Raw genomic sequence first — 25,124 nt, forward strand, 5'->3', positions numbered from 1 at the left:
AAGAAAGAAAGAAAGAAAGAAAGAAAGAAAGAAAGAAAGAAAGAAAAAGAGAAAGAAAGAAAGAAGAAAGAAGAAAAGAAAAGAAAGGCAGGCAGTTTTTCATTAATAATGTGAAGCCAGCAGTTGTGACATAACCATTTCTTCAATAAATGACATAGGGGTCTCTTTTATATATAACACCATTATGGTACTTTTTTCACTAACTGCATTTATCAAGAAAGAATCCCACAGAGACTGTTTTTAGCTTTCTACAAGTACTTAATACTGTAATATTTATCCTACTCCAGAGACCCATATACTGAAAGGAATTAACTTTAAAATGATATCTCCCTAGAGGGCTGACAAGGCTTTTGATACAAATACCTTGCAGCAAATTAAACTGGAAATTCTATCTCAATGGAACAGTAATTAAAAATGCAACAGTCCATAAAAAGTTTATATTGCTTGTGTATCTCAAATCTTCATAAAAATATTTTCAGGCAAAATAAAGGCAACAAATACACTCCTTGCTAATGCTCATTCTATTCTATTATTTAAAACACACATAAAAGCATGACGGACCAAGAAAAATAATTCTTGTATCATGGAAATAGGTGCAGATTTTGAGAAAGAAGCATCCTATTCAGACAAAACATTAGCAAAAATTGCAAGTTGTTTCACAGCTGATGACAGAATGCCACAAAGAGAGGGTTATATTTAACCCTCATCTGTTTATTTTAAAAGTCATCATAGAATAGCATTTAAATACTCTGTCATTTAATTTCAAAATACATCTAGAATCCTGGGATTTGTTTGTGTGCACGTGTGGTATGCTTTCCAGATAGCAAAACTGTTTTTGGCTAGGATTCAACTTGCATAATGGTTGGAAATAAGGGTCTAAAAATGCAAAGGCAAAAACAAAAATCACAATAAAAAATATTGAACTCAAGGAGCCTAAACATACTAAGAAACAGTTTCAGTGACTAAGATTCAGAGTTTAATGGAAAAAACATCCAAATTCCATCCACTTTCCCCTCTGGGAAGAAGTCCTTCCTCAGAAAACTCTTTTCAGGACCACCACCAATCTCTTCTCACTCTTCTCATCCCAAGTGCCCTCAACATTTGCAAGGAAAAAAATGTGGTATTTTTTTCCTGGCTGGTGTATTTTTGTTTGTTTGCAGACACTCATGCATATTTCCAAGTATATTCACTGTCTCCATGAACTTTCTGGGATACATATGGAACTCTGTATAAAGCAGTTCAATATGCTGCAAACTGCAGGAAGCCTGGCAGTTGATAGTGCCCTGAAATTAGCAACTCAGTAATGGTTTGGTCTTCAAACCACATAAATTTTAGGGGATAGTCAAATGATGGTAATATTTAATGAATAATCTTTACTATTAAGTGTTTCTCAAAAATTTTAAAGCAAGCAAAATACATTCCCTTGGATTAGCCATCATATATGTAAAAAAAAATTAAAATGAGACAACCTGTTGGCTTATTTTAAATGTAGACTTAATAGTTTAATCATGTGTTTTTCTTTTCAGTGTTTAGAAGATGAGTGAATTTGACATTGACCCGAAGAACTTTAGAATCTGGGAGGTTGAAGACAGCAAGTATTTATGGCAACAGCCAAATATTAAGGAATGAAGGAAGAAAATGATGAGAAGCAACTCAAAAATCATAGGAGATTAGGGCCATCTATGGAGAAGGAACAATCCTATGCCTCTTAGTGTCTCCAGAGAGCATCACTGCATTGCAGTCTAGTAAGCAAATTCATGCTCATAATAAGAATAAGAATTAGTGGGCGTCTGGGTGGCTCAGTTGGTTAGGCGACTGCCTTCGGCTCAGGTCATGATCCCGGAGTCCTGGGATCAAGTCCCACATCGGGCTCCCGGCTCGGTGGGGAGCCTGCTTCTCTCTCTGACCCTATCCCCTCTCATGCTGTTTCTCTCTCTCTCTCTCAAATAAATAAATAAATAAAATCTTAAAAAAAAAAAAAGAATAAGAATTAGTTACCTGTAAAAGTCTACTGCCTAAAGTACCCTTATAAGGAATGGGACATTATTGCAATGAGACATACTTAGAACAGGATTTTAGAGTTCCAGTTTAAGCCACATAACATGAAAAGTGTAGAGATTATCTCAAATATTCAAGGTGAGATTGAGAACTACTGTAACGTGTATCCGATTTCAGTCTGAAAAGATACTCTGTGAATTTCATTTATCTGTGATACCTTCAAATCCGGATGAAAATGAGATCTGGAGGTTCTTGACTATGTGTGGATTCATCCCATTTATGCTAGTGCATTAATTATTATGAATTATAAAGAGCATCAATACAGTAAGATCAATATGAAATAACAAAAGTTAAAGTTCTTCTTTCTCTTCCTCCCTATGTAGTGTACTTGACTTGCTGAATGAGGGCAGCCAGCATAATCCAAGCTTTGGGAGTTATGTCCCTTAAGTAGCAGGTACTCTACTTTCTCAAGAAGTTTTGGTCATGGGCTTTAATGAGTCCCTCCTGAACTGACCCTACCTTTGCCATCAGCTCAGTCTCTGCAGAGTTAGAGTCCTGTTTGTAAAATGTTAGTGATTACAATTCATCCTTCAGAAGCATTTTATAGGGTACATAAAACCCATTACAGAACCCAAGCGCTAATTAATGATACCACGCAGCATGTGCTTGCTCTTCCCTCTAACATTACCTGATCAGCCACAGCGCGAGCTAATTTGTCCATTCGAGAACCTGCTTCAGCGATTTTCTTGGCAGCATTAATAACATCAGATGTATTTTTCAATGGGCCTTTGCCTCTGAAACAACATATATAACATAATTAGAAATTCACTTTTGAGAAGAAACAAACAAACCTACCATATTGTTTGTCCAGGACTTTGCTTTTTATATTTGATTTTATTCTGGCCACATTAGAGGAATTTTGAACATTTTCTGGATTCACTTCATTTTCCATGTTAATAGTGCACTTTACTTCCATTCACTTTTAAGGAATATTTTTCCCTATTTTGATGTGCATGCTCATATTTTATTCTTTACATTAATTTCTTTATTTTTAAACAGCGGTTCATTAAAAAAAGATGATCACTACAAGGGCAATAGGAATTTAATATTTAAATACTTACGTGTGCTTCTCCCTCTGACCCTCCCCCCTCTCATGTGCTCTCTCTCTCTCTCTCTCTCTCAAATAAATAAAATCTTTAAAAAAAAATAAATAAATACTTACGTGTGCCTGTGCTATTTATATACACTACCTCATTTGTGTTTATTACAACCCTAGCAAGTAAGCATCATTATTCCCAGTTTTGAGGAGAGAAAAACGAACTAAAAATTATTAACTCATCTAATCTTTATAAAGGTCATAGTGTAAATTCGACATTTAAATCAGAGTCTAACCAAAATAAATGCACATGCATTGTCTTTCATACCATGGCCAGCACTATGTTGTATTAATTATATTTTTAAGTCTACTTTGACACTTTGAAAGCAATGGTCTCTTGTATATAACTGGGAGCTATTCGGCCAGAATTTCAGAAATCTTTTGAGTTCTCACTCTCATTGGCTTGTATATGTTTCTGGTACTGATTTATGAAGGAACACACGAAACATTGTGTGACAGCAGATATCTTCATGCTTCCAAACCATTGTCCCATATTTTCATGTAAGGTTTTCAATTTGGTGGACTGTTTAATATTACATGTATTTTAAATATTTATTATAAAAGAAAAGGAAACTATGCTGCATCATACATCCTTAAAATGTAGTATGTAACTTTACTTTCTCTTTTCTTGAGAGGTAAATAAAACAATAAATTTATTCTTTTTTTAAGCATTATTACATATTCTGCTCTCCGTATGTGCATCTAAAAATCAATGCATTTTTTAAGGCTACAAAATTACATTCCTATAGTTAGAGATGTGGTGAGATGTGGAGAAAAACTACTCAGAAGCGATTTATTTAGAACATGTAGAGATCTATAAAGTGGGCAATGACTGCCATTGTTATATAATAACATTTTATAAAACGGGAGACTTCAAATGGCTTCAGAAAATAAATGTAAATGAAGGGCATTTTGTTCAGTTTCCCTCCCAATTTCCCTTCTGGCATTTTTTACATTCATAGCAAAAACAAAAATATATTGCGTTCATGTCAATGCTTAAATACACACACACACACACACACACACACACACTGGTAAATTCAAAACTTAAAAGATATTTCATTTTGCTGTGGTAACATCAATTCTTCCACAAAGGACATTGATTTTTTTTTTTAATTACTGCTTAGATTTTTAAATATGACAGGGATTTTACATGCAAATATGTAATATGGATAAGATTCTGGGACAATCTGGCTCCCATTTTCTAAAATTTTTTTTGCTATCTCTAAATAAATTTTTCCTTGTTTTTGCTTTATATTTCTTAGGAAGGTTTAGATGCAGAATCTGTCAATGTTTAATACTGTTGTCATTATTACACATTTTTGTGTAACTTCCAGGCCTTAGAATCTCTCTTTTTTACAATTTTACTCTGACATAATATTTGTTACTTTTTGCCTCATCTTAACCCATTCACAAATAGGTGGACGCTGCCTACTTTTTTTATTACTGACAATCGTGTGTGTTTATTTAAGAATTTCAAAGGATTTGGGAAAACAATTCCTCATCAACTTTATATAACTTTCAATAGCTGATTGATTATTACAAAATATGCTAAGTTAGTAAGGAACACCTATAGAGTGATTTGGCTAAGGCGCAGACTCCCATCTTGCAGCCAAAGAATGATTAGAACAGCTTTTGTGATTACACGGGATACTACAGTACTTAGACAAACTAGCATATTGTTATTTAAGAAGTTTGAGACTAGAGTTCACTTTGTAGACTCAGTTCAAATTCCTGAAGTGGCAAGCTGGTGATAGGAATGTATTTCATTAAATGAAACAGCAAAATAGAAGTTCTGAGATCATCAAATATTTCCTTATTTTCTAGTTGAGGAAACTGAAGGAGGAAGGCTAACTGACATGCCCAAGATGATACTGGCAGATAGACTGATACAGAAAAAGAGAATTACATTTGGGACCTCTGTGTCCTGAATCACAATTTAGTACTCTTTACTCTTTTTACTATATATGTTTCATTCTTATAAGAATGCTAAAGTAGTGATCTCAGAGGAAAACAAATGGCCTTCATTACAAACATGAATGTACCAGAAATAATGGAAACAATAATGATCTGACTCAGGGAATTTAGAAAGAAGTAGGAAAAAATTAACAAAATTATGAGAACAGATTAATGATTTAGAGAATAATGAAACACTGGAAATAAATCTAGAATAGGCTCAAAAAAATAAAGACAGACAAAACTGATGTAAAGAAATATATCTAGATTATTATCAAGAAAAAATAGGAGAAAACAAATATTTAAAAGTAAAAAAAAGGTAACACTGACATAACCTTAGAAAACAGAAAATTAAAAGTATCATAAAACTACTTTTAATACATATAAATAAATTTGAGAACCTCAAGGACTTAACTTTCTAGGAAAATATAATTTACCAGTGCTGACCAGAAGGGAGATTTTGAAAAATCTATAGAGTCTGATTTCCATGGAAGAAATAAAGCTGTTAAAGAGAAAGCTAGTCCAAATAATCAGTAAATCCAGGTGGTGTCTCAGAGGAACTCACGAAACCTTTAAAAAGAAGATAATCTCAATGTTATTTAAACTCTTCCAGAATACAGGAAGCCTTCAAAAACAATTTAATTAAGTAATATAATAATATTGATGTTGTGAGAAGCAACTAATACAAACTATTTGAGGATGATTATTTAGGTAATAAAACTTTTTTTAAAAAAGGAAGAAAAGGAAGAAAAAGCAAAGAAGTTAGGAAGTGGCAGTTGAGTGCTAGAGTAGATTTGCACATTCTCATAAGAGCTGCTGTTAAATTTTAAAGAATTTGGTGAGTCAGTTGACTTGCTGGTTGCTTGAAATTTGACATGATAAGAGTACTTACTCCATGGAAATCAGCAAATGCTGCATAAGTAAGGGTTACTCCCCACTCCACCCCCCACCACAAAATCAGCACACCACTGCCGAAACTTAAGGTAGTAGTTACAACCAGTGGAGAGCAAGGGTACTGTGATCTGTGAGAGGTATATGGGGGCATCTGGAGCTGGGTGATGGTTATACAGGTTACTTTTACAATGATGTTCAAGTTGTACATTCATATTTCATGAACTATTCTGTACATATTTGTCAATTTAAATAATATTTACTTGCTTATATTTCTGTCATGCTTATATTTCTGATGGATATGAAAAAATTTAATTTCCATTACCTTAATGACAGAGGAGGCTGGGTCTGTTTTTATCATTTATTGATCATTTTTATCTCTGAGTTGTTAATATAAGCTTTTGCATATTTTCCTAATGCTTGCTTGTTTTTACCTAAATTGGTATCTAAGCTCTTTAGGTATTTTGGTTTCTAATCTTTTGTTATTTATTCATGCTTCAAATTACTTCTAGTCTTAGCCTGTATATTTACTTTCATTACAGTTTTTTAATATAAATTCTAATTTTACTGGACCAAATGTATAAATCATTTCTACTAGAGTTTGTGCTTTTCCTCTGGTCTTTAAGAAGTTCTTCCTTGCTGTAGGTGTTAACACTATGGTAGTAATCATTTTGCAATATATATGTGTATCAAATCAATACACCAGACACCTTAAACTTACACAATGATGTATGTCAATTATATCTCAATAAAGTTGGAAAATAAAAGCTCATCCTTACCCCAAGATCATAAATATAGTCTCCCATTTTATTCTAAAATTTTAAAGTTTCCTTTTCATATTTAGATATTGAATCCACATGCAGTTTCTTTTTTGTGTATAAGATGAGATAGAAATCACAATCCTACTTTAGTTTTTCATACCAGTAGCCAAATGTCCCTCGATCATTGATTGAAAAGTAAATTTTTTCCTCTATAGTCTTTGTTATGATTAAATTATGTACTTTTTTATTTTTAAATTCTACATGAGTAAATGTATTACTTTAAAATGTAAATATAAACCCACACATATATGGTCAGCTCACTTACGACAAAGCAGCCAGTACTATCCAATGGGGAACAGTCTCTTCAATAAATGGTGTTGGAAAAACTGGACAGCCACAAAAGAATAAAACTGGACCATTATCTTACACTGTACATAAAAATAAACTCAAAATGGATCAAAGACTTGAACATAAGACATAAAACCATAAAAACCCTGAAAGAAAACATGGCAATAAGCAACTTGACCCTGGTCTTGAAGATTTTTTGGATTTGACACCAAAAGCAAAGGCAACAAAAGCAAAATAAACAAGTGGGATGATCTCAAACTAAAAAGCTTCTGTACAATAAAGGAAACCATCAACAAAATGAAAAGGCAACCTACCAAATGGGAGAAAATATTTGCAAATCATATATCTGATAAAGAATTATATCCAAAATACATAAAGAACTCATAAACTCAGTAGCAATAAAGGCAAATAATCCAATTTAAAAATGAGCGAGACACCTGAATAGACATTTTTCCAGAGAAGATATACACATAGCCAACAGAAACCTAAAAAAGGTGCTCAACATCACTAATCACCAGGGAAATGCAAATCAAAACCACAATGAGAGATCAGCTTACACCTGTTAGAACTGCTATTATCAAAAAGAAAAGAAATAAGTGTTGGTGAGGAGGTGAAGAAAAGGGAACTCTCATGTACTACTGGTGGGAATGTAAATTGGTATAGCCATTATGGAAAACAGTATGAAGGCTCCTTGAAAAATTAAAAATACAACTACACATTGTCCAGCAATACTACTAATGGGTATTTACCCAAAGAAAATGAAAACACCAATGATTGCATGCTTATTTACAATAGCCAAGATATGAACATCTAAATATCTTAAATGGAATAAATGATAAAGTGATAGATATATACATACACATATGTATATATATGTTATATGTACATATGTTGACTTCAGGGTCTCTCTTTTAAAGATACTAGTTATTACCCCACTGTGTGTGTATACATATACAGATTTCATTCCTTTGGGATAGAATTTGACTCATCCCGAAAGAATGAAATCTTGTCATTTGTGAAAACATGGATGGACCTTGAGGGTATTATGCTAAGTGAAATAAGTCAGACAGAGAAAGAAATATACCATATGAGCTTACTTATATGAGTAATCTAAAACAAAACAAAACAAAACCCAAACAAACAAACAAAACCAATGAACCAACCATACAGAAATACTCAAATTCATGGATACAGAGAACAAATTAGTGGTTACCAGAGGCCCGGGGTGGAGGGGATGGTGGAGGGTAAGAGGAGGGCAGGCAGTGAAATGGGATAAGGAAATTAAAAAGTACAAACCCCAGCTGTAAAATTATGTTGTCAGGATATAATAGTAATAACAATAATAATATAATAATTATAAATTGTATATGTGAAAGTTACTAAGAGAGTAGATCTTAAAAGTTTTCATCAAAGAAAAAAATTTGTAGTTACTTTACTTTCAAAAAAAAATTTGAAAGTTACTAAGAGAATAGATCTTAAAAGTTTTCATCAAAAAAAAATTTGTAAAGTTACTTTACTTTCAAAAAAAATTTGAAAGTTACTAAGAGAGTAGATCTTAAAAGTTTTCATCAAAGAAAAATAATTTGTAACTATGTATGGTGATGGATGTTAACTAGACTTACTGTGATAATTTCACAATATATATGAATATCACATTTAAAAATGTAAATATAAAAACAGAAAGCATATAATTACCCAGATAATAGCACAAGAAAAACTATCAACTACTAAATGGAATAGTCTAGATATTCATAAGTACTTTTAGGTACTAAAGTGAAGTTAAAGCTATGTTCATCCTCATTGCTTCATGAAAATGAATTAAGAAAATTCTTTGAAACATCTGGAAAACCCTATCTAGTATAGGATTCTGAACATCATGCAAGTTTCAAAAAGTTTCAAAGCACAGATTTCTTTGAATATAGAATCAGTGACATGACCCACTTTCCCCACATCATAAACAGAAGAGAAAGGAGATAGAAAAGATAGTTGTGTCTCTTGGGGGAGTGGGGGAATCAAAGTTACTAGCTTCTTTATGTTGTGCCAGGTTGTGTGGCTGCTCTTACTGGAAGTTGGGTGGTAACTGTGGGGTAACAACCAGTATCTTTAAAAGAAGAGACCCTGAATTCAACATATGTACAAGGGTAGCATTTTCTTTTAATGTTATCATTGCATAGGTCAGGAGTGAATTATGAAACTCCTTCAGACGTCAGAGTATCTATCTATAGCAGTGCTGTCCAAGAGAATTTTTGTAATAATGGACATGTTCTATAATTCTACACTGTCCAATATAGCAGCCCCTAGACACATGTGACTATAAAACACTTAAAATGTGGCTAGTATGACTGAGGAACTGAGTTTAATTTGACTTAATTATTTCTTCTATTTTTAACTTTGCATTTTGAAGTTCCCAGGAACTTACAAGGATATATATGAGGATGTCCTATGCACCCTTGATCCAGCCTCCCCCAATGTTAACATCTGGCATAACTACAGTACAATAAAAGTGGGAAACTGATAATAAGATTTACAGAGATTATTCACATTTCAGCAGTTACACATGCAGTTGTGCGTATATGTGTGTAAGTTACAGGCTATTTTATCACATGTGTAACTTCACGTAACTATTACCACAACTGAGGTACAGAACTGTACTATCAACACAAGGTTCTCTTATACCAACTCTGTATCACCTGCCCCCCTTCCCTAATGGTAATCGCCCATAGTTGACCCTCTATGGGTTCTCCATCTCTTTATTTTTATTTCAAGAATATTATCCTAATGGAATCATATAGTAGTCATCATCTGAGCTAGGTATTTTTCACTCTGTGTAAGGTCCATGAAGTTCATCTAGTTGCTGCATATGTGTATTGCTAAGTAGTTTTCTATGGAATGAATGCACCAGAGTTTATTTGACCATTATTCAAATGAAAGACATGTGGGTAGTTTTCAGTTTTAGGCTATTAAAAATATATCTGGTATAAATATCTGTGTATAGGTTTTTGGGTAAATATAAATGTTCATACTTCAGGATAAATGCCCAAGAACAAAATTACTGGGTCCTATGATTAATCCATTTTTAGTTTTAAAATTAACTGTCATATTATTTTTCAATTTTATCTGATCATAAATAAAATTTAAAAACCTAGAGCTGACATCCTTCACTCAATGGTGAAGGAATGAAAGCTTTTATTCTGAAAGCAGAAACAAAGGTGCCCCTTTTGCCACTGCTACTCAACAAAATACTAGAAGTCCTAGCCAGAGCAATTAAGCAAGAAAAAGAAATAAAAGTCATCCAGACTGGAAAGGAAGAAGTAAAGTTATCTTTGTTCATAGACACATGATCTTTTATGTAGGCAACCCAAAATATTCTAAAACAAACAAACTTGGAATAAATGAATTCAGCAAAACTGTGGAATATAAAACCAACATACAAAAATCTATGAGGCAACATACAAAAATCTATCAGCATTACCCTGATACCAAAACCAGATAAAGACTCCACTAAAAAAGAGAACTACAGAACAATATCCCTGAAAACGTGGATGCAAGAATTCCAAGTAAAATATTAGCAACCTGAATTCAACAATACATTAAAAAAATAATTTACCACAATCAAGTGGGATTTATTCCTGGGTTGCAAAGGGTGGTTCAATATTCACAAAAAAAATCAATGTAATACACCACATTAATAAAATAAAGGGTAAGAACTATATGATCATTTCAATAGAAGCAGAAAAGGCATCTGACAAAGGACAACATCCACTCATGATAAAAACCCTCAAAAAAGTAGATTTAGAGGGAACATACCTCAACATAATAAAGGCTCTATGTGGGACGCCTGGGTGGCTCAGTTGGTTAAGCGACTGCCTTCGGCTCAGGTCATGATCCTGGAGTCCTGGGATCGAGTCCCGCATCGGGCTCCCTGCTGAGCAGGGAGTCTGCTTCTCCCTCTGACCCTCCCCTCTCTCATGTGCGTGCTCTCTCTCACTCATTCTCTCTCTCTCAAATAAATAAAACCTTAAAAAAAAACTGGCTTTAAAAATAATAATAATAATAATAAAGGCTCTATGTGAAAAACCCACAGCTAATATCATCCTCAATAGGGAAAAACTGAGACCTTTTTCTCTACAGTCAGGAATAAGACAGGGATGTCCACTCTCACCACTGTTATTTAACATAGTCTGGAAGTCCTAGCCACAGCAATGAGACAACAAAAAGAAATAAATGGTATTCAAAACAGCAAGGAAGAAGTAAAACTTTCACTATTTGCAGATGACATGCAGTTGTGCGTATATGTGTGTAAGTTACAGGCCATTTTATCACATGTGTAACTTCATGTAACTATATAGAAAATCCAAGAGACTCCACCAAAAAAACTGCTGGAACTGATAAGCAAATTCAGCAAAGTCACAGGATACAATATCAACATATAGAAATCTGTTGCATTTCTATACACCAATGATGCAGCAGCAGAAAGGAAAATTAAAGAATCAGTCCCATTTACAACTGCACCAAAAATAATAAGATACATAGGAATAAACCTAACCAAAGAGGTGAAGGACCTATACTCTGAAAACTATAAAACACTGACGAAAGAAATTGGAGATGACATAGAGAAATGGAAAGACATTCCATGCTCATTGATTGGAAGAACAAATATTGTTAAAATGTCTACCCTACCCAAAGCAATCTACACATTTAATGTAATCTCTATCAAAATACCAATAGCATTTTTCACAGAGCTAGAACCAACAAGCCTAAAATTTGTATGGAATCACAAAAGATATGGAATAGCCAAAGTATCCTGGAGAAAGAAAAGCAAAGCTGGAGGCATCACAATTCTGGACTTCAAGTTATATTACAAAGCTGTAGTAATCAAAACAGTATGGTACTGGCACAAAAATAGACCCACAGATCAATAGAACAGAACAGAACAGAAAACCCAGAAATGAACCCACAACTGTATGGTCAAGGTATCTTCAACAAAGCAGGAAAGAATAGCCAATGGGAAAAAGACAGTCTTTTCAACAAATGGTGTTGGGGAAACTGGACAGGAACATGCAAAAGAATGAAACTGGACCACTTTCTTACTCCATACACAGAAATAAATTCAAAATGGATCAAAGACCTAAATGTGAGACCTTAAAACAGAAAAATCCTAGAGGAGTGGGGCGCCTGGGTGGCTCAGTTGGTTAAGTGTCTGCCTTTGGTTCAGGTCATGATCTCAGGGTCCTAGGATGGAGCCCTACATCAGGCTCCCTGCTCAGTGGGGTGTCTGCTTCTCCCTCTGCCTCTCCCCCCACTCTTTCCTCTCTCTCTCCCCCTCCCTCCCTCTAATAAATAAGTAAAACCATAAAAAAAAAAAAACTCCTAGAGGAGAACACAGGAAGTACCCTCTTTGACATCAGCCATAGCAACTTCTTGCTAGATATGTCTCCTGAGGCAAGGAAAACAAAAGCAAAAATAAACTGTTGGGACTTGATCAAAATAAAAAGCTTCTGCTCAGTGAAGGAAACAATCAACAAAACTAAACAGCAACCTATGGAATGGGAGGATATATTTGCAAATGACATATCTGATAAGGGGTGAGTATCCAAAATATATAAAGAACTTATAAAACTCGACACCCAAAAAACAATCCATTTAAAAACTGGGCAGAAGACATGAATAGACATTTTTCCAAAGAAGGCATACAGATGGCCAACAGGCACATGAAAAATGCTCAACATCACTGATCATCAGGGAAATGCAAATCAAAACTACAATGAAATAGCACCTCACACCTGTCAGAATGACTAAGTTAAAAAACACAAGAATCAGGTGTCGGTGAGGATGCAGAGAAAGGGGAACCCTCTTGCACTGTCAATGGGAATGCAAACTGGTGCAGCCACTCTGGAAAACAGTTTGGAGTGTCCTCAAAAAATTAAAAGTAGAACTACTCTATGATTCAGCGATTGCACTACTAGGTATTTACCCAAAGAATTAAAAAATACTATCAAAGGGATAATATATCCCAATATCTATAACAACATTATCTACAAAAGCCAGATTATGGAAACAGCCCAAGTGTCCATCAACTGATGCAAGGATGAAGAAGATGTGGTACACACACACACACACAGGAATATTATTCAGCCATAAAAAAGAATGAAATCTTGCCATTTTTAATGACATGGATGGAGCTAGAGAGTATTATGCTAAGCAAAATAAGTCAGTGACAGAAATATAAGTACCATATGATTTCACTCATATGTGGAATTTAAGAAACAAATAAACAAATTGGGGGAAAAGAGAGAGAGGGAGACTAACCATGAAACAGACTATTAACTATAAAGAACAAACTGATGGTTATCAGAGGGAGGTCAGGTGAGGGAATAGATAAAATTGGTGATGGGGATTAAGGAGTGAACTTGCTGTGATGAGTACCAGGTATTGTATGGAAGTGTTGAATCACTATGTTGTACACCTGTAACTAATATTACATTGTGTATTAACTAAGTGGAATTTAAATAAAAACTTTAAAAAAATAACATAAAAAATAAAATAAAAAATGGGCAAAGGATCTAAATAAAAATCTTTCCAAAGGAGACATACAGATGGCCAACAGACACATGAAAAGATACTCAACATCACTCATCATCAAGGAAATGCAAATCAAAACCACAATGAGATATCAGCTTGCGCCTGTCAGAATGACCAAAATCAAAAAGAAATAACAAGTATTGGCAAGAATGTGGGGGAAAAAAGGAACCCTAATCACTGTTGTTCGGAATGCAAACTGGTACAGTTACTGTGGAAAAGAATATGGAGGTCCCTCAATAAATAAATAAATAAATAAATAAATAACCAAAAATACATATGATCCACTAATTCCAGTACTGGGTATTTACCCAAAGACAATGAAAACACCAATTGGAAAAGATACATCCACCCATATGTTTATTGCAGCATTATTTATAATAGCTGAGATACAGAAGCAATGTAACTGTTTATCAATAGATGAATGAAGACGTGGTGTATACATGCACACACAATGGAATATTATTCACCCATAAAAAATGAGATCTTGCCATTGGTGGCAACACAGATGGACTTAGAGGGTATTATGCTAAGTGAAGTCAGAGAGAGAAAGATAAATACCATATGATTTCACTTATCTGTGTAATCTAACAAAGAAACAAAACAAGCAAGCTGTCTGCTACTGGGATGTCTTGGCAGGGTTGGGGTGGGGGGTGACATAAGTGAAGGGGATTAAGGATTGCAAACTTCCAGTTAAGTCAAGAGGATGTAATATTCAGCATAGGGAACATAGTCAATAATATTGCAATTACTTTGTATAGTGACAAGTAGTAACTACACTTAACATGGTAAGCATTTTGTAACATATATAGTTGCCAAATCACTATGTTGTACACATGAAAGTAATGTTATTACATGTCAACTATAATTAAAAAATTAAAAAATAAACTTTTTTTAAAAAAAGTGTAATACTGGCATAAAGACAGACACATAGACTAACAGAACAGAATAGAGAGCCGAGAAGTAAGCCCTCATGCATATGGCAAAATGATTTTTCAACAGGGTTGTCACAAGACCATTTAACAGGAAAAGGACAGTGTTTTCAACAAGTAGTGTTTAGAAAACTTGATATCCATATGCAAAAAAAAAAAAAAATGATGTGGGACCCTTATCTTATACCATATATAAAAATTAACTCAAAATTGATTAAGACCTTAACATAAGAGCTAAACTATAAAAATATTACAAGAAAACAAAGAAACTTCCTGACATTGGATTTGGCAATGATTTCTTATATATGATACCAAGAACACAGGTAACAAAAGAAAAACTGATAAATTTGACTATACCAAAATTTTAAAAACTTTTGTGCATAAAAGGACACAACAGAGTAAAAAGGAAGCCCACAGAATCAGGGAAAAGATTTACAAATTATATATCTAACAAGGAGTTAATATCTGTAATATATAAAAAAAAATCTTACAACTCAACACTAAAAATAAATGAACCTGATTTAAAAAGGAGCAAAGGCCCTGAGTATACATTCCTGTAAAAAAATATACAATGACTGGGCGCCTGGGTGGCTCAGTTGGTTAAGCGACTGCCTTCGGCTCAGGTCAGGGTCCTGGAGTCCCGGGATCGAGTCCCGCATCGGGCTCCCTGCTCGGCGGGGAGTCTGCTTCTCCTTCTGACCCTCCCCCCTCTCATGTGCTCTCTCTCTCTCATTCTCTCTCTCAAATAAATAAATAAAATCTTTAAAAAAAAAAAAAAAATATACAATGACTAATCAATACATGAAAAGATGTTCAATATCACTAATTATTAGGGAAGGCAAATCAAAACCAGTGAGATACCATCTCACACTCATTAAGATGGCTATTATAAAAACAAACAAAAACAAAGACAGAAAATAAGTGTTGGCAAGAACGCAGAGAAATTAGAACCTTTGTGCACTGTTGATGGGAATGTAAATGGTGCAGTGATTCCTCAAAAATTAAAATTAAATATCGTATTATCCAGCAATTCTACTCCATAGTATATACTCCAAAGAACTAAAAGCAGGGTCTCAAGAAGACATCTGTACACCAATGTTTACAGCATTATTCACAATAGCCAAAAGTTGGAATCGATCCAAGTTTCCAACATGGATGAATGGATAAACAAAATATGATATATACATACAATATGATATTATTTAGTCTTAAAAAGGAATGAAAGTCTGACATAAGCTACAACATGGACAAACCCTGAGAACATTATGCCAAGTGAAATAAGCCAGTCACAAAAAGACAAATGCACGATGTTTCCACTTATCTGAGATACTTAGAGTAGTCAAATTCATACAGACAGGAGAATGGTGGTTGCCAGAGGTAGAGGAGAGAGAAGAATGAGGAGTTAGTGTTCAATGGTACAGTTTCTGTTGGGGAAAATGAAAAATTTCTTGAGATTGATGGTGGTGATGGTTACACAATATAAATGTATTTAACGCCACAGATCTGTACACTTAAAATGGTTAAAATGGTTTTATTATATGTATTTTTATGCAATAAAAAATAAATAGCCATGTGGCTACTGTATTTAACAGCACAGGTCTAAATGAACCACAGCCATCTGAATAATGCAAAGTGGGACAGAAACCACAAACAAATGGCCAACAGAAAAAAAAAAAAATATGTATCAGGCCTGGAAAAGAGAAGATAATGTTTGAGTCTTCTATCAGTGAAAAGAAATGTTGACAAAGGAACTGGCCCCATTAACTGTATAGCTTCTAGTCTCAAAATGATGGCTTACACTTTTCGTGTTTCCCTACCTTAAACCAGATTCACTATTTTAGGCATGTTAAAAGGTGCTTTGAGAAATCTTTTGATCTTAAAGACAGAAACCATAATATTGTTCCACCTGGAACATGTTTTTAGGTTTTTGGGGTTTTTTTCGAAAGAACATCAAGTCATAGAATTGGCTCTATTATAGAGGCTCACATAACCTCTTCCTCTTCTCTTTTGGTAATAGGTCATTCTTATATAAGGCTCAATATTTGGAAGCTTTCCCAGGAAGTAATCACTCATAAAAAGAAAGTCATGGAAAACTATTACTATATCATTGCTATCTACATTTACCAATGAATTCACATTTATTTCATGGAACGGTAATAAGTATTAATGGGATGAATCAATGTGTGAGTACATTCTGAATTAATGTACTCAGTACCCAGAATTCTGAAATTCTGAGTTATTCCAAATTAAAAGGTTTATTTGTTATACCTCTAATTTGTCAATATACTGTGACTCTCCAATAATGATATAAAGTATATAGGAATGTATCTGCAAATGTACTGAATTATAGAAGCTTCTTTTCAGAAACAGAGTTCCATAAAACATGCTTGGAAAATACCACTTTCACCAATGAGTTGATGCAGTATGATGTATGAAAACAATATAGTAGAAAAGTTGAATGAATATGGGGAATAATGATGAGTCAATGGGACTGCAAGACCATGACTTCAACTATTAAAGGAAGTCACATTTACGTTATGGCCTTGAAGTAAAAATACGTACAAAGCTGAGAAATAAGTCTAAGGGTCAATAAAGGCAGGGCTTGAGTTTCAGTCCAAGATCACATTGAGGAAAAACCTTGAACTCACCTCCTCCATGGAGATACCAAATCTATCCCTATTTATAGAGCAGTTCCTCCTAAAGATGAACTGAGGTCTGAGTGAACAGATTCTGCACACTAAAGGATCAAGAGCCCACAGAGAGATCAGCAAGAGAGACAGAGACCCAGTAACAAAGATAACCCCCACCCCAACACTGGGAACTACAGTGGATAGAAATAGCACTGAGGGACTATGAACAGATTTATCTGCCCTAGGGCACCAAGAAAAAAGCCATGGTTTCAAAGAGCAACTAGCATATAACAGAACCCTGCCAAATGGTGGGGGAGCTGCTGAAACTCTCTTCAGGTTGGACGCACTGACAAACACCATGGTTTATGTCTCCCCTCCACCTTAATAACAGATACAGAGCAGGGTCTAGGCACCATTGCTCGCCTGCCACTTCAGGGATCCCTGAGTCCCCTGGACTACACAAGCCTGGGATGATCTGGGGCATAGTAAAAAAAACAAAACTATAGTTTAAAAGAACAACTAGAATATAAAAGATTCAGCCCTAGAACTCTGCCAAATGGTGGAGGAGCTGCTGAGATTTTCTGGCTCAGATGGCCTAGTGAGTGCCATGGTTTACCTTTCCCTTCCACTTTCATAGCACGGATGAGAGCAGCGTCTGGGTGTTCTGGCTAGCTTATCACCTCAGAGAACTTTGGGCCCTTAGCTCACACTAGTCCAAGCTGTCTCACCAAGGTGGCCCTAGTGTGGTGCATACTAAGACACCCTTGGTAAGTGTGCACTATTCACCAAAGTGACAGAGGTGCAAAGTACCCTGGAACACTCCAGGCTTGCACTACTTCACCTCCAGATGACTTGCCAGGACACCCCAGACACAGAACACTCTGGGACCTCACAGCTCAAGGCCACTTCAGCTCCAGCTACCCCACCAGGGAACCACCCTACAAAGATCATTCTGGGAACCCCCGGTCCATGCACACCCTATAAGGGCACCCCCTGCACTAAGCACCCTGAGACACCTCAGCTGCATCCACTTTAGTTTCAGTTGTCCTACTTGGATGCCCTCTACACAGATAGCCCCAGGACCTTCCAGGTTCCACTCACTTCAGCTTCAGCTCTTCTGCCAGTATGCCCTCTGTGTAGAGTCCTAGGGCCACCAAGCCCACACCTACTTCAACTCTAGCCATTAAACTAGGGCAGCCCCAACATGGAGTTCCCCGAGACCCTCATCTCTCACTAGCCACAGCTCCAGCCCACCAATCAGAGTCATCAGGCACACACAGTGAACACAGGGGAAAACCATACACAAGACCATTCCTTCAAGTTTAGGAAAAGTATTTATTCTGCCAAATTCATAGAAACAAACACAGAGAGTTAAGCAAAATGAGGAGATAGAAGATGCTCCAAATGAAAGAATAAGAAAAAAAAACCTCAGAAAAAGTCTAAATGAAATGGAGATAAACAATATACCTGATAAAGAGTTCAAAGTAATAGCCATAAAGATGCTCACTGGACTGGAGAGAAGAGTGAAGGAACTTAGTGAGAACTTCAAAAAAGAGAAAATATAAAAAAGAACCAGAGTTGAAGAATACAAAAACCAAAATGAAAAATACACTAGAGGGAATCAATAGTAGATCAGAGGATGAAGAAGAATGGATTAGCAACCTGAAAGACAGAGTACTGGAAAGCACCTAAGCTGAACAGCAAAAAATAAATAAAATTTAAATTTAAAAAACTGAAATTATGTTAAGGGATCACTTAAACAGTATCAAGTGAAGAAACATTTGCATTATAAAAGTCCCACAAGGAGAAGAGAGAGACCAAAAGGGGCAGACCACTTATTTGAAGACATACAACTGAAAATTTATCTAACCTGGAGAAAGAAACAGACATCCAGGTTCAGGAAGCACAGAGTTTCAAACAAGATAAACCCAAGGTGGCCCACACCATGGCACATAGTAATTAAAACACTGAAGAGTAAAGATAAAGATAAAATTTTAAAAGCAGCAAGAGAGAAGAAACTAGTAACATACAAGAGAAACCCCCTAAGACTATCAGATGATTTTCAGCAGAAACTTTGCAGGCCAGAAGGCAGTGTCATGATATATTCAAAGTGCTGAAAGGAAAAAAACCTACAACCAAGAATACTCTAACAGGCAAGGTTATTATTCAGAATTGAAGGAGAGATAAAAAGTTTCCCACACAAAAGTTAAAAGAACTCATCACCACTAAACCAACTTTACAAGAAATGTTAAAGAAACTTCTTTAAATGGAAAAGAAAAAAGTCATAATTGGAAGAAAATTATGAAAAAAAAATCATGAGCAAAAGCAAACATACAGTAGAGATAGTAGGTCAATCACTTATAAGCTAGTGTGAAGGTTAAAAGACAAAAGTAGTAAAATCAATTGCATGTTAAAAATTACTTAAGGGCATGTCAAGCACAAGAAAAAAAATCTGGAAAGACCACGAACATATGGAGGTTAAATAACATGCTACTAAACAATGAATGGGCCAACCAGGAACTAAAAGAAATAAAAAATAGTACATGGAAACAACTGAAAATGAAAACACAATGGTCCAAAACCTCTGGAATGCAGCAAAAGCAGTGTTAAGAGGGAAGTTTATAGCAGTACAGGCCAACCTCAAGAAACAAGAAAAATCTCAAATAAACAACTTAACCTTACACCTAAAGGAGCTAGAAATAGAACAAACAAAACCTAAAACCAGCAGAAGGAAGCAAATAATAAAGATTAGAGCAGGAAAAAAAAAATGATACAGAAACTAAAACAATAGAACCGATAAATGAAACCAAGAGCTGGTTCTTTGAAAAAAAATCAGTAAAATTGATCTCTAGCCAGACTTATCAAGAAAAAAAGAGAAAGGACTCAAAAAAATAAAATCACAAATGAGAGAGGACAAATAACAACCAACACCACAGAAACACAATTATAAGAGAATACTATGAAATATTATATGCCAACAAATTGGACAACCTACAAGAAATGGATAAATTCATAGAAACATATAAACTACCAAAACTGAAACAGGAAGAAATAGAAAATTTGAACAAACTGATAACCAGTAAAGATATTGAATCAATGATCAAAACACTCCCCAAAAAACAAAAGTCCAGGACCAGATGGCTTCCCAGGCAAATTCTACAGAACATTCAAAGAAGAGTTAATACCTCTTCTTCTCAAACTATACCAAAAAATAGAACAGGAAGGAAAACCTCCAAATTCATTCTATGAGGCCAGCATTACCATGATACAAAGACCAGATAAAACCACCACTAAAAAAGAAAACCACAGGCCAATATCCCTGATGAACATAGACATAAAAATCCTGAACATAATACTAGTGAACTGAATCCAACAATACATTAAAAAAAAAATCATTCACCACAGTCAAGTGGATTTATTCCTGAGTTGCAAGGGTGGATCGATATCCATAAGTCAATCAGTGTGATACATCACATCAATAAGAGAAAGAATAAGAACCATACGATTATTTCAATAGGTGCAGAAAAAGTATTTGACAAAGTACAATATCCATTCATGAAAAAACCATCAACAAAGTAGGTTTAGAGGGAATATACCTCAACATAATAAAGGCTATTATGAAAATGCCACAGCTACCACCATCCTCAATGGGGAAAAACTAAGAGTCTCCTCCCTAAGGTCAGAACAAGACAAGGATGTCCACTCTTACCACTTTTATTCAATAAAATACTGGAAATCCTAGCCACAGCAATCTGACAATAAAAAGAAATAAAAGGCATTCAAAACAGCAAGGAAGAAGTAAAATTTTCACTATTTTCAGAGAACATGATACTCTATATAGAAAACCCAAAAGAATCCACCAGAAAACTACTAGAACTGATAAATGAATTCAATAAGGTCACAGGATACATCAACATAGAGAAAACTGTTACATTTCTATACACTGATAATGAAGCAATAGAAGGTGAAATTAAGAGAACAATTCCATTTACAACTGCATCAAAAAATAATAAGATACCTAAGAATAAACCTAACCAAAGAGGTGAAAGTTCTGCACTCTGAAAACTATAAAACATTGATAAAAGAAATTGAAGACAACAAAAAGAATGGAAAGACATTCCAGGCTCATGGGTTGGAAGAACAAATATTGTCAAAATGTCTATACTACCCAAAGCAATCTATACATCTAATGCAATCCCTATCAAAATACCACCAGCATTTTTCACAGAGCTAGAACCAACCATCTTAAATTTTGTTTGGAACCACAAAAGACTCCAAATAGCCAAAGCAACCTTGAAAAAGAAAGGCAATGCTGGAGATATCACAGTTCTGGACTTCAAGTTGTAAGACTATAGTAATCAAAACAGTATGGTACTGGTACAAAATAGACACATAAATCAATGGAACAGAATAGAAAACCCAGAAATAAACCCACAATTATATGGTCAATTAAGCTTTGACAAAACAGGAAAGTATATACAATGGGAAAAAGACAGTCTCTTCAACAAATGGTGTTGGGAAAACTGGACAGCCACAGGCAAAATAATGAAACTGGACCGCTTTCTTACACCATACACAAAAATTAATTCAAAATGGATTAAAGACTAAATGTGAGACAGGAAGCCATCAAAATCCTGGAAGAGAACACAAGCAGTAACTTCTCTGATATTGGCCTGAGCAACTTTTTTCTAGATAGGACCCCTGAGGCAAGGGAAACAAAAGCAAAAATAAATTATTGGGACTTCACCAAAATAAAAAGTTTCTGCACAGCAAAGGAAACCAATAACAAAACTAAAAGGAAACCCACAGAATGGGAGAACATATTTGCAAATGATATATCTGACAAACAGTATCCAAAATATATTAAGAACTTATCAAACTCAACACCCAAGAAAAAATTAATCCAATTTTAAAAATGGGCAGAAGACACGAACAGACATTTCTCCAAAGAAGACATACAGATAGCCGGCAGACACATGAAAAGATGGGTTTTTTTGTTGTTTTTGTCTTTTTAAAAGATTTTATTTATCCATTTATGAGAGACACAGAGAGAGAGAGGCAGAGGGAGAAGCAGGCTCCCAAGAAGCAGGGAGCCCCATGCAGGACTCGATCCCAACACCCTGGGATCATGACCTGAGCCGAAGGCAGACACTTAACCATCTGAGCCACACAGGTGTCCCACATGAAAAGATGCTTATCAGTCTTCATCAAAGAAATGCAAATCAAAACTACAATGAGATATCACCTCACACCTGTCACAATGGCTAAAATCAACAAAACAAACAACAGGTGTTAGCAAGGATGTAGAGAAAGGGGAACCCTCTTGCACTTTTGGTGGAAATGCAAACTGGTGCAGTACTGTGCAAGACAGTATGGAGGTTCCTCAAAAAGTTAAAAATAGAACTACCGTATAATGCAGCAATGCAGTACTGGGTATTTACCCAAAGAATAGAAAAACACTAATCAAAAGCGATACATGCACCCCTATGTTTATGCAAGAAACAAATGAGCAAAGGCAAAAGAGAGAGAGAGAGAGAAAGAGAAACCAAGAATTAGACTCTTAACTATAAAGAACAAACTGACGGTTACCAGAGAGGAGGTGAGTGGGGGATAGGTTAAATCAGTGATGGGGATTGAAGAGTACACTTGTGATGAGCACCAGGTGATGTATGGAATTGTTGCATCAGTATATGGTATACCTGAAACTAATGTAACACTGTATGTTAACTAAGTGGAATTAAAATAAAATCTTAAAGAAAATTAGTCAAGGGGACTTCCAAAATAAAGAAAATGTAAAATATAACATACACACAAAATGTGGAGAGGGGAATAAAAATGAAGTTGTTCAGAAAGTGTTTGAACTTAAGTAACTATCAACTTAATATGGGCTGCTGTATACTTAGGATGTTATATATGAATCTCATGGTAACCACACATCAAAACCTAGACTAGATACACAAAAAATAAAGAGAAAGAAAGCCAATCATAACACTACAGAAAGTCACCAATCACAAGAAAGAGAAGAAGAAAGGAACAGAGAACTATAAAAACAACCAGAAAACAATGAACAAAATAGCAAAAAGTACATACCAGTCAATAATTACTTTAAATGTAAATGGTCTACATGTTCCAATAAACGAAAACACAACAGTTCAAAGTGTTTCTAATTCAGCTAAACCAATTTTAAGAGGTAAGTTTTTAGCACTACAGGTCTACCTCAAGAAATGAGAAAAACCTCAAACAATCTAACCTAAAGGAACTAGACAAAGAAGAACAAACAAAGCTCACAATTAGTAGAAGAAAGGAAGTAATAAAGATCAGAGAAGAAATAAATGAAAAAGAAACTAAAAATAATAGAAAAACATCAATGAAACCAAGACCTGCTTCTTCAAAAGATAAACAAAATCAGTAAGCCTTTGGCCAGACTGGAGGGAAAAAGAGAGAGGACCCAAATGAATAAAATCAGAAATGAAGAAGGAGAAGTAACAACTGACACCACAGAAATACAAATGATTGTAAGAGCGTACTACAAAAAAATTATATGTCAACAAATTGGATAACACAAAAGAAAGAGATAAATTCCTAGAAAACATACACTCTTCCAAAATTGAATCAGGAAGATACAGAAAATCTGAATGGTAATGAAATTGGATTTGTAATAAAAAAAAAACCTCACAACAAACAAAAGTCCAGGACCAGATTCACAGGTGAATTCTGTCAAACATTTAAAGAAGAATCAATACTTACTCTCTGCAAACTATTCCAAAAATGGAAGAGAAAGGAAAACTTCAAATACATTCTGCAAGGCCAGCATTACCGATACCAAAACCAGATGAAGATAGCTATCTGCAAAAGCAATGAAACTGGACTACTTTCTAATACCACACACAAAAATAAACTCAAAATGGATTCTAAATGCGAGACCTGAATCCACAAAACTCCAAGAAGAAAACATAGTAATTTCTCTGATACTGGCCTTTGCAACATTTTTCTAGATATGTCTCCTCAGGCAAGAGAAATAAATGCAAACATAAACTATTGAGACTACACTAAAAAAAAAAATATCCTTTGCACAGTGTGAAGGAAACCATCAACAAAACAAAAAGACAGCCTACTGAATAGGAGTAGGTATTTGCAGATGATATATCCAAAAAGGAGTTAATATCCAAAATATATAAAGAACTTACACAATTCAACACTAAAACAAACAATCCAATCCAAAAATGGGCAGAAGACCTAAATAGACATTTTTAAAAGAAGACATACAAATAGCCAAGAGACACATGAATAGATGCTCCATATTACTAATCATCAGAATAACGGAAACCAAAACCACAATGAGATATAACCTTATAACTTATTAGAATGGTTTGAATCAAAAAGACTAGAAATAACTAGTGTTGGTTTGGATGTGCACTGTCGGTGGGAATGTAAATTGGTGCAGCCACTGCAGAAAACAGTATGGAGGTTTCTAAAAAAAATTAAAAATAGAAATACCCTATAGTTTCCTACTGGGTATTTACTCAAAGAAAATGAAAACACTAATTCAAAAAGATATATGCACCCATATGTTTATTGCAACATTATATATAATAGCCAAAATATGGAAGCAACCCAAGTGTCCATCAATAGATGAATGAATAATGAGTTCCCTCTCTCTCTCCTCTCTCTCACACACACACACACACACACACACACACACACACACAAATCAGAGATTGATCCATAAATACAGAGAATAAAGTGATGGTTGCCAGAGAGGAGAGGGGATGGGGGTACTGGTAAAATGGATGAAGAGGAGAGGGAGATACAGGCTTCCAGTTATGGAATAAATAAACCATGGAGGTGAAAGGCACAGTATAGGGAATACAGT

At 34.9% G+C, this 25,124-nt stretch overlaps 1 protein-coding gene across 4 annotated transcripts in view; it reads right to left on the reverse strand.

Annotated features, from left to right (window-relative positions):
- CTNNA2 (catenin alpha 2) overlaps positions 1-25,124 on the reverse strand; it is a 949,691-nt gene that overhangs the window by 41,829 nt on the left and 882,738 nt on the right. For all 4 annotated transcript variants that reach the window (XM_044919117.1, XM_044919118.1, XM_044919116.1 and 1 more), the window contains one exon: positions 2,687-2,792. In XM_044919117.1, coding sequence (XP_044775052.1) covers positions 2,687-2,792 — 106 coding nt within the window. The remainder of the gene's footprint in view (positions 1-2,686; positions 2,793-25,124) is intronic.

The sequence above is a fragment of the Neomonachus schauinslandi genome, chromosome 10, assembly GCF_002201575.2.
Source record: "Neomonachus schauinslandi chromosome 10, ASM220157v2, whole genome shotgun sequence".
Taxonomy (NCBI): Eukaryota; Metazoa; Chordata; class Mammalia; order Carnivora; family Phocidae; genus Neomonachus; species Neomonachus schauinslandi.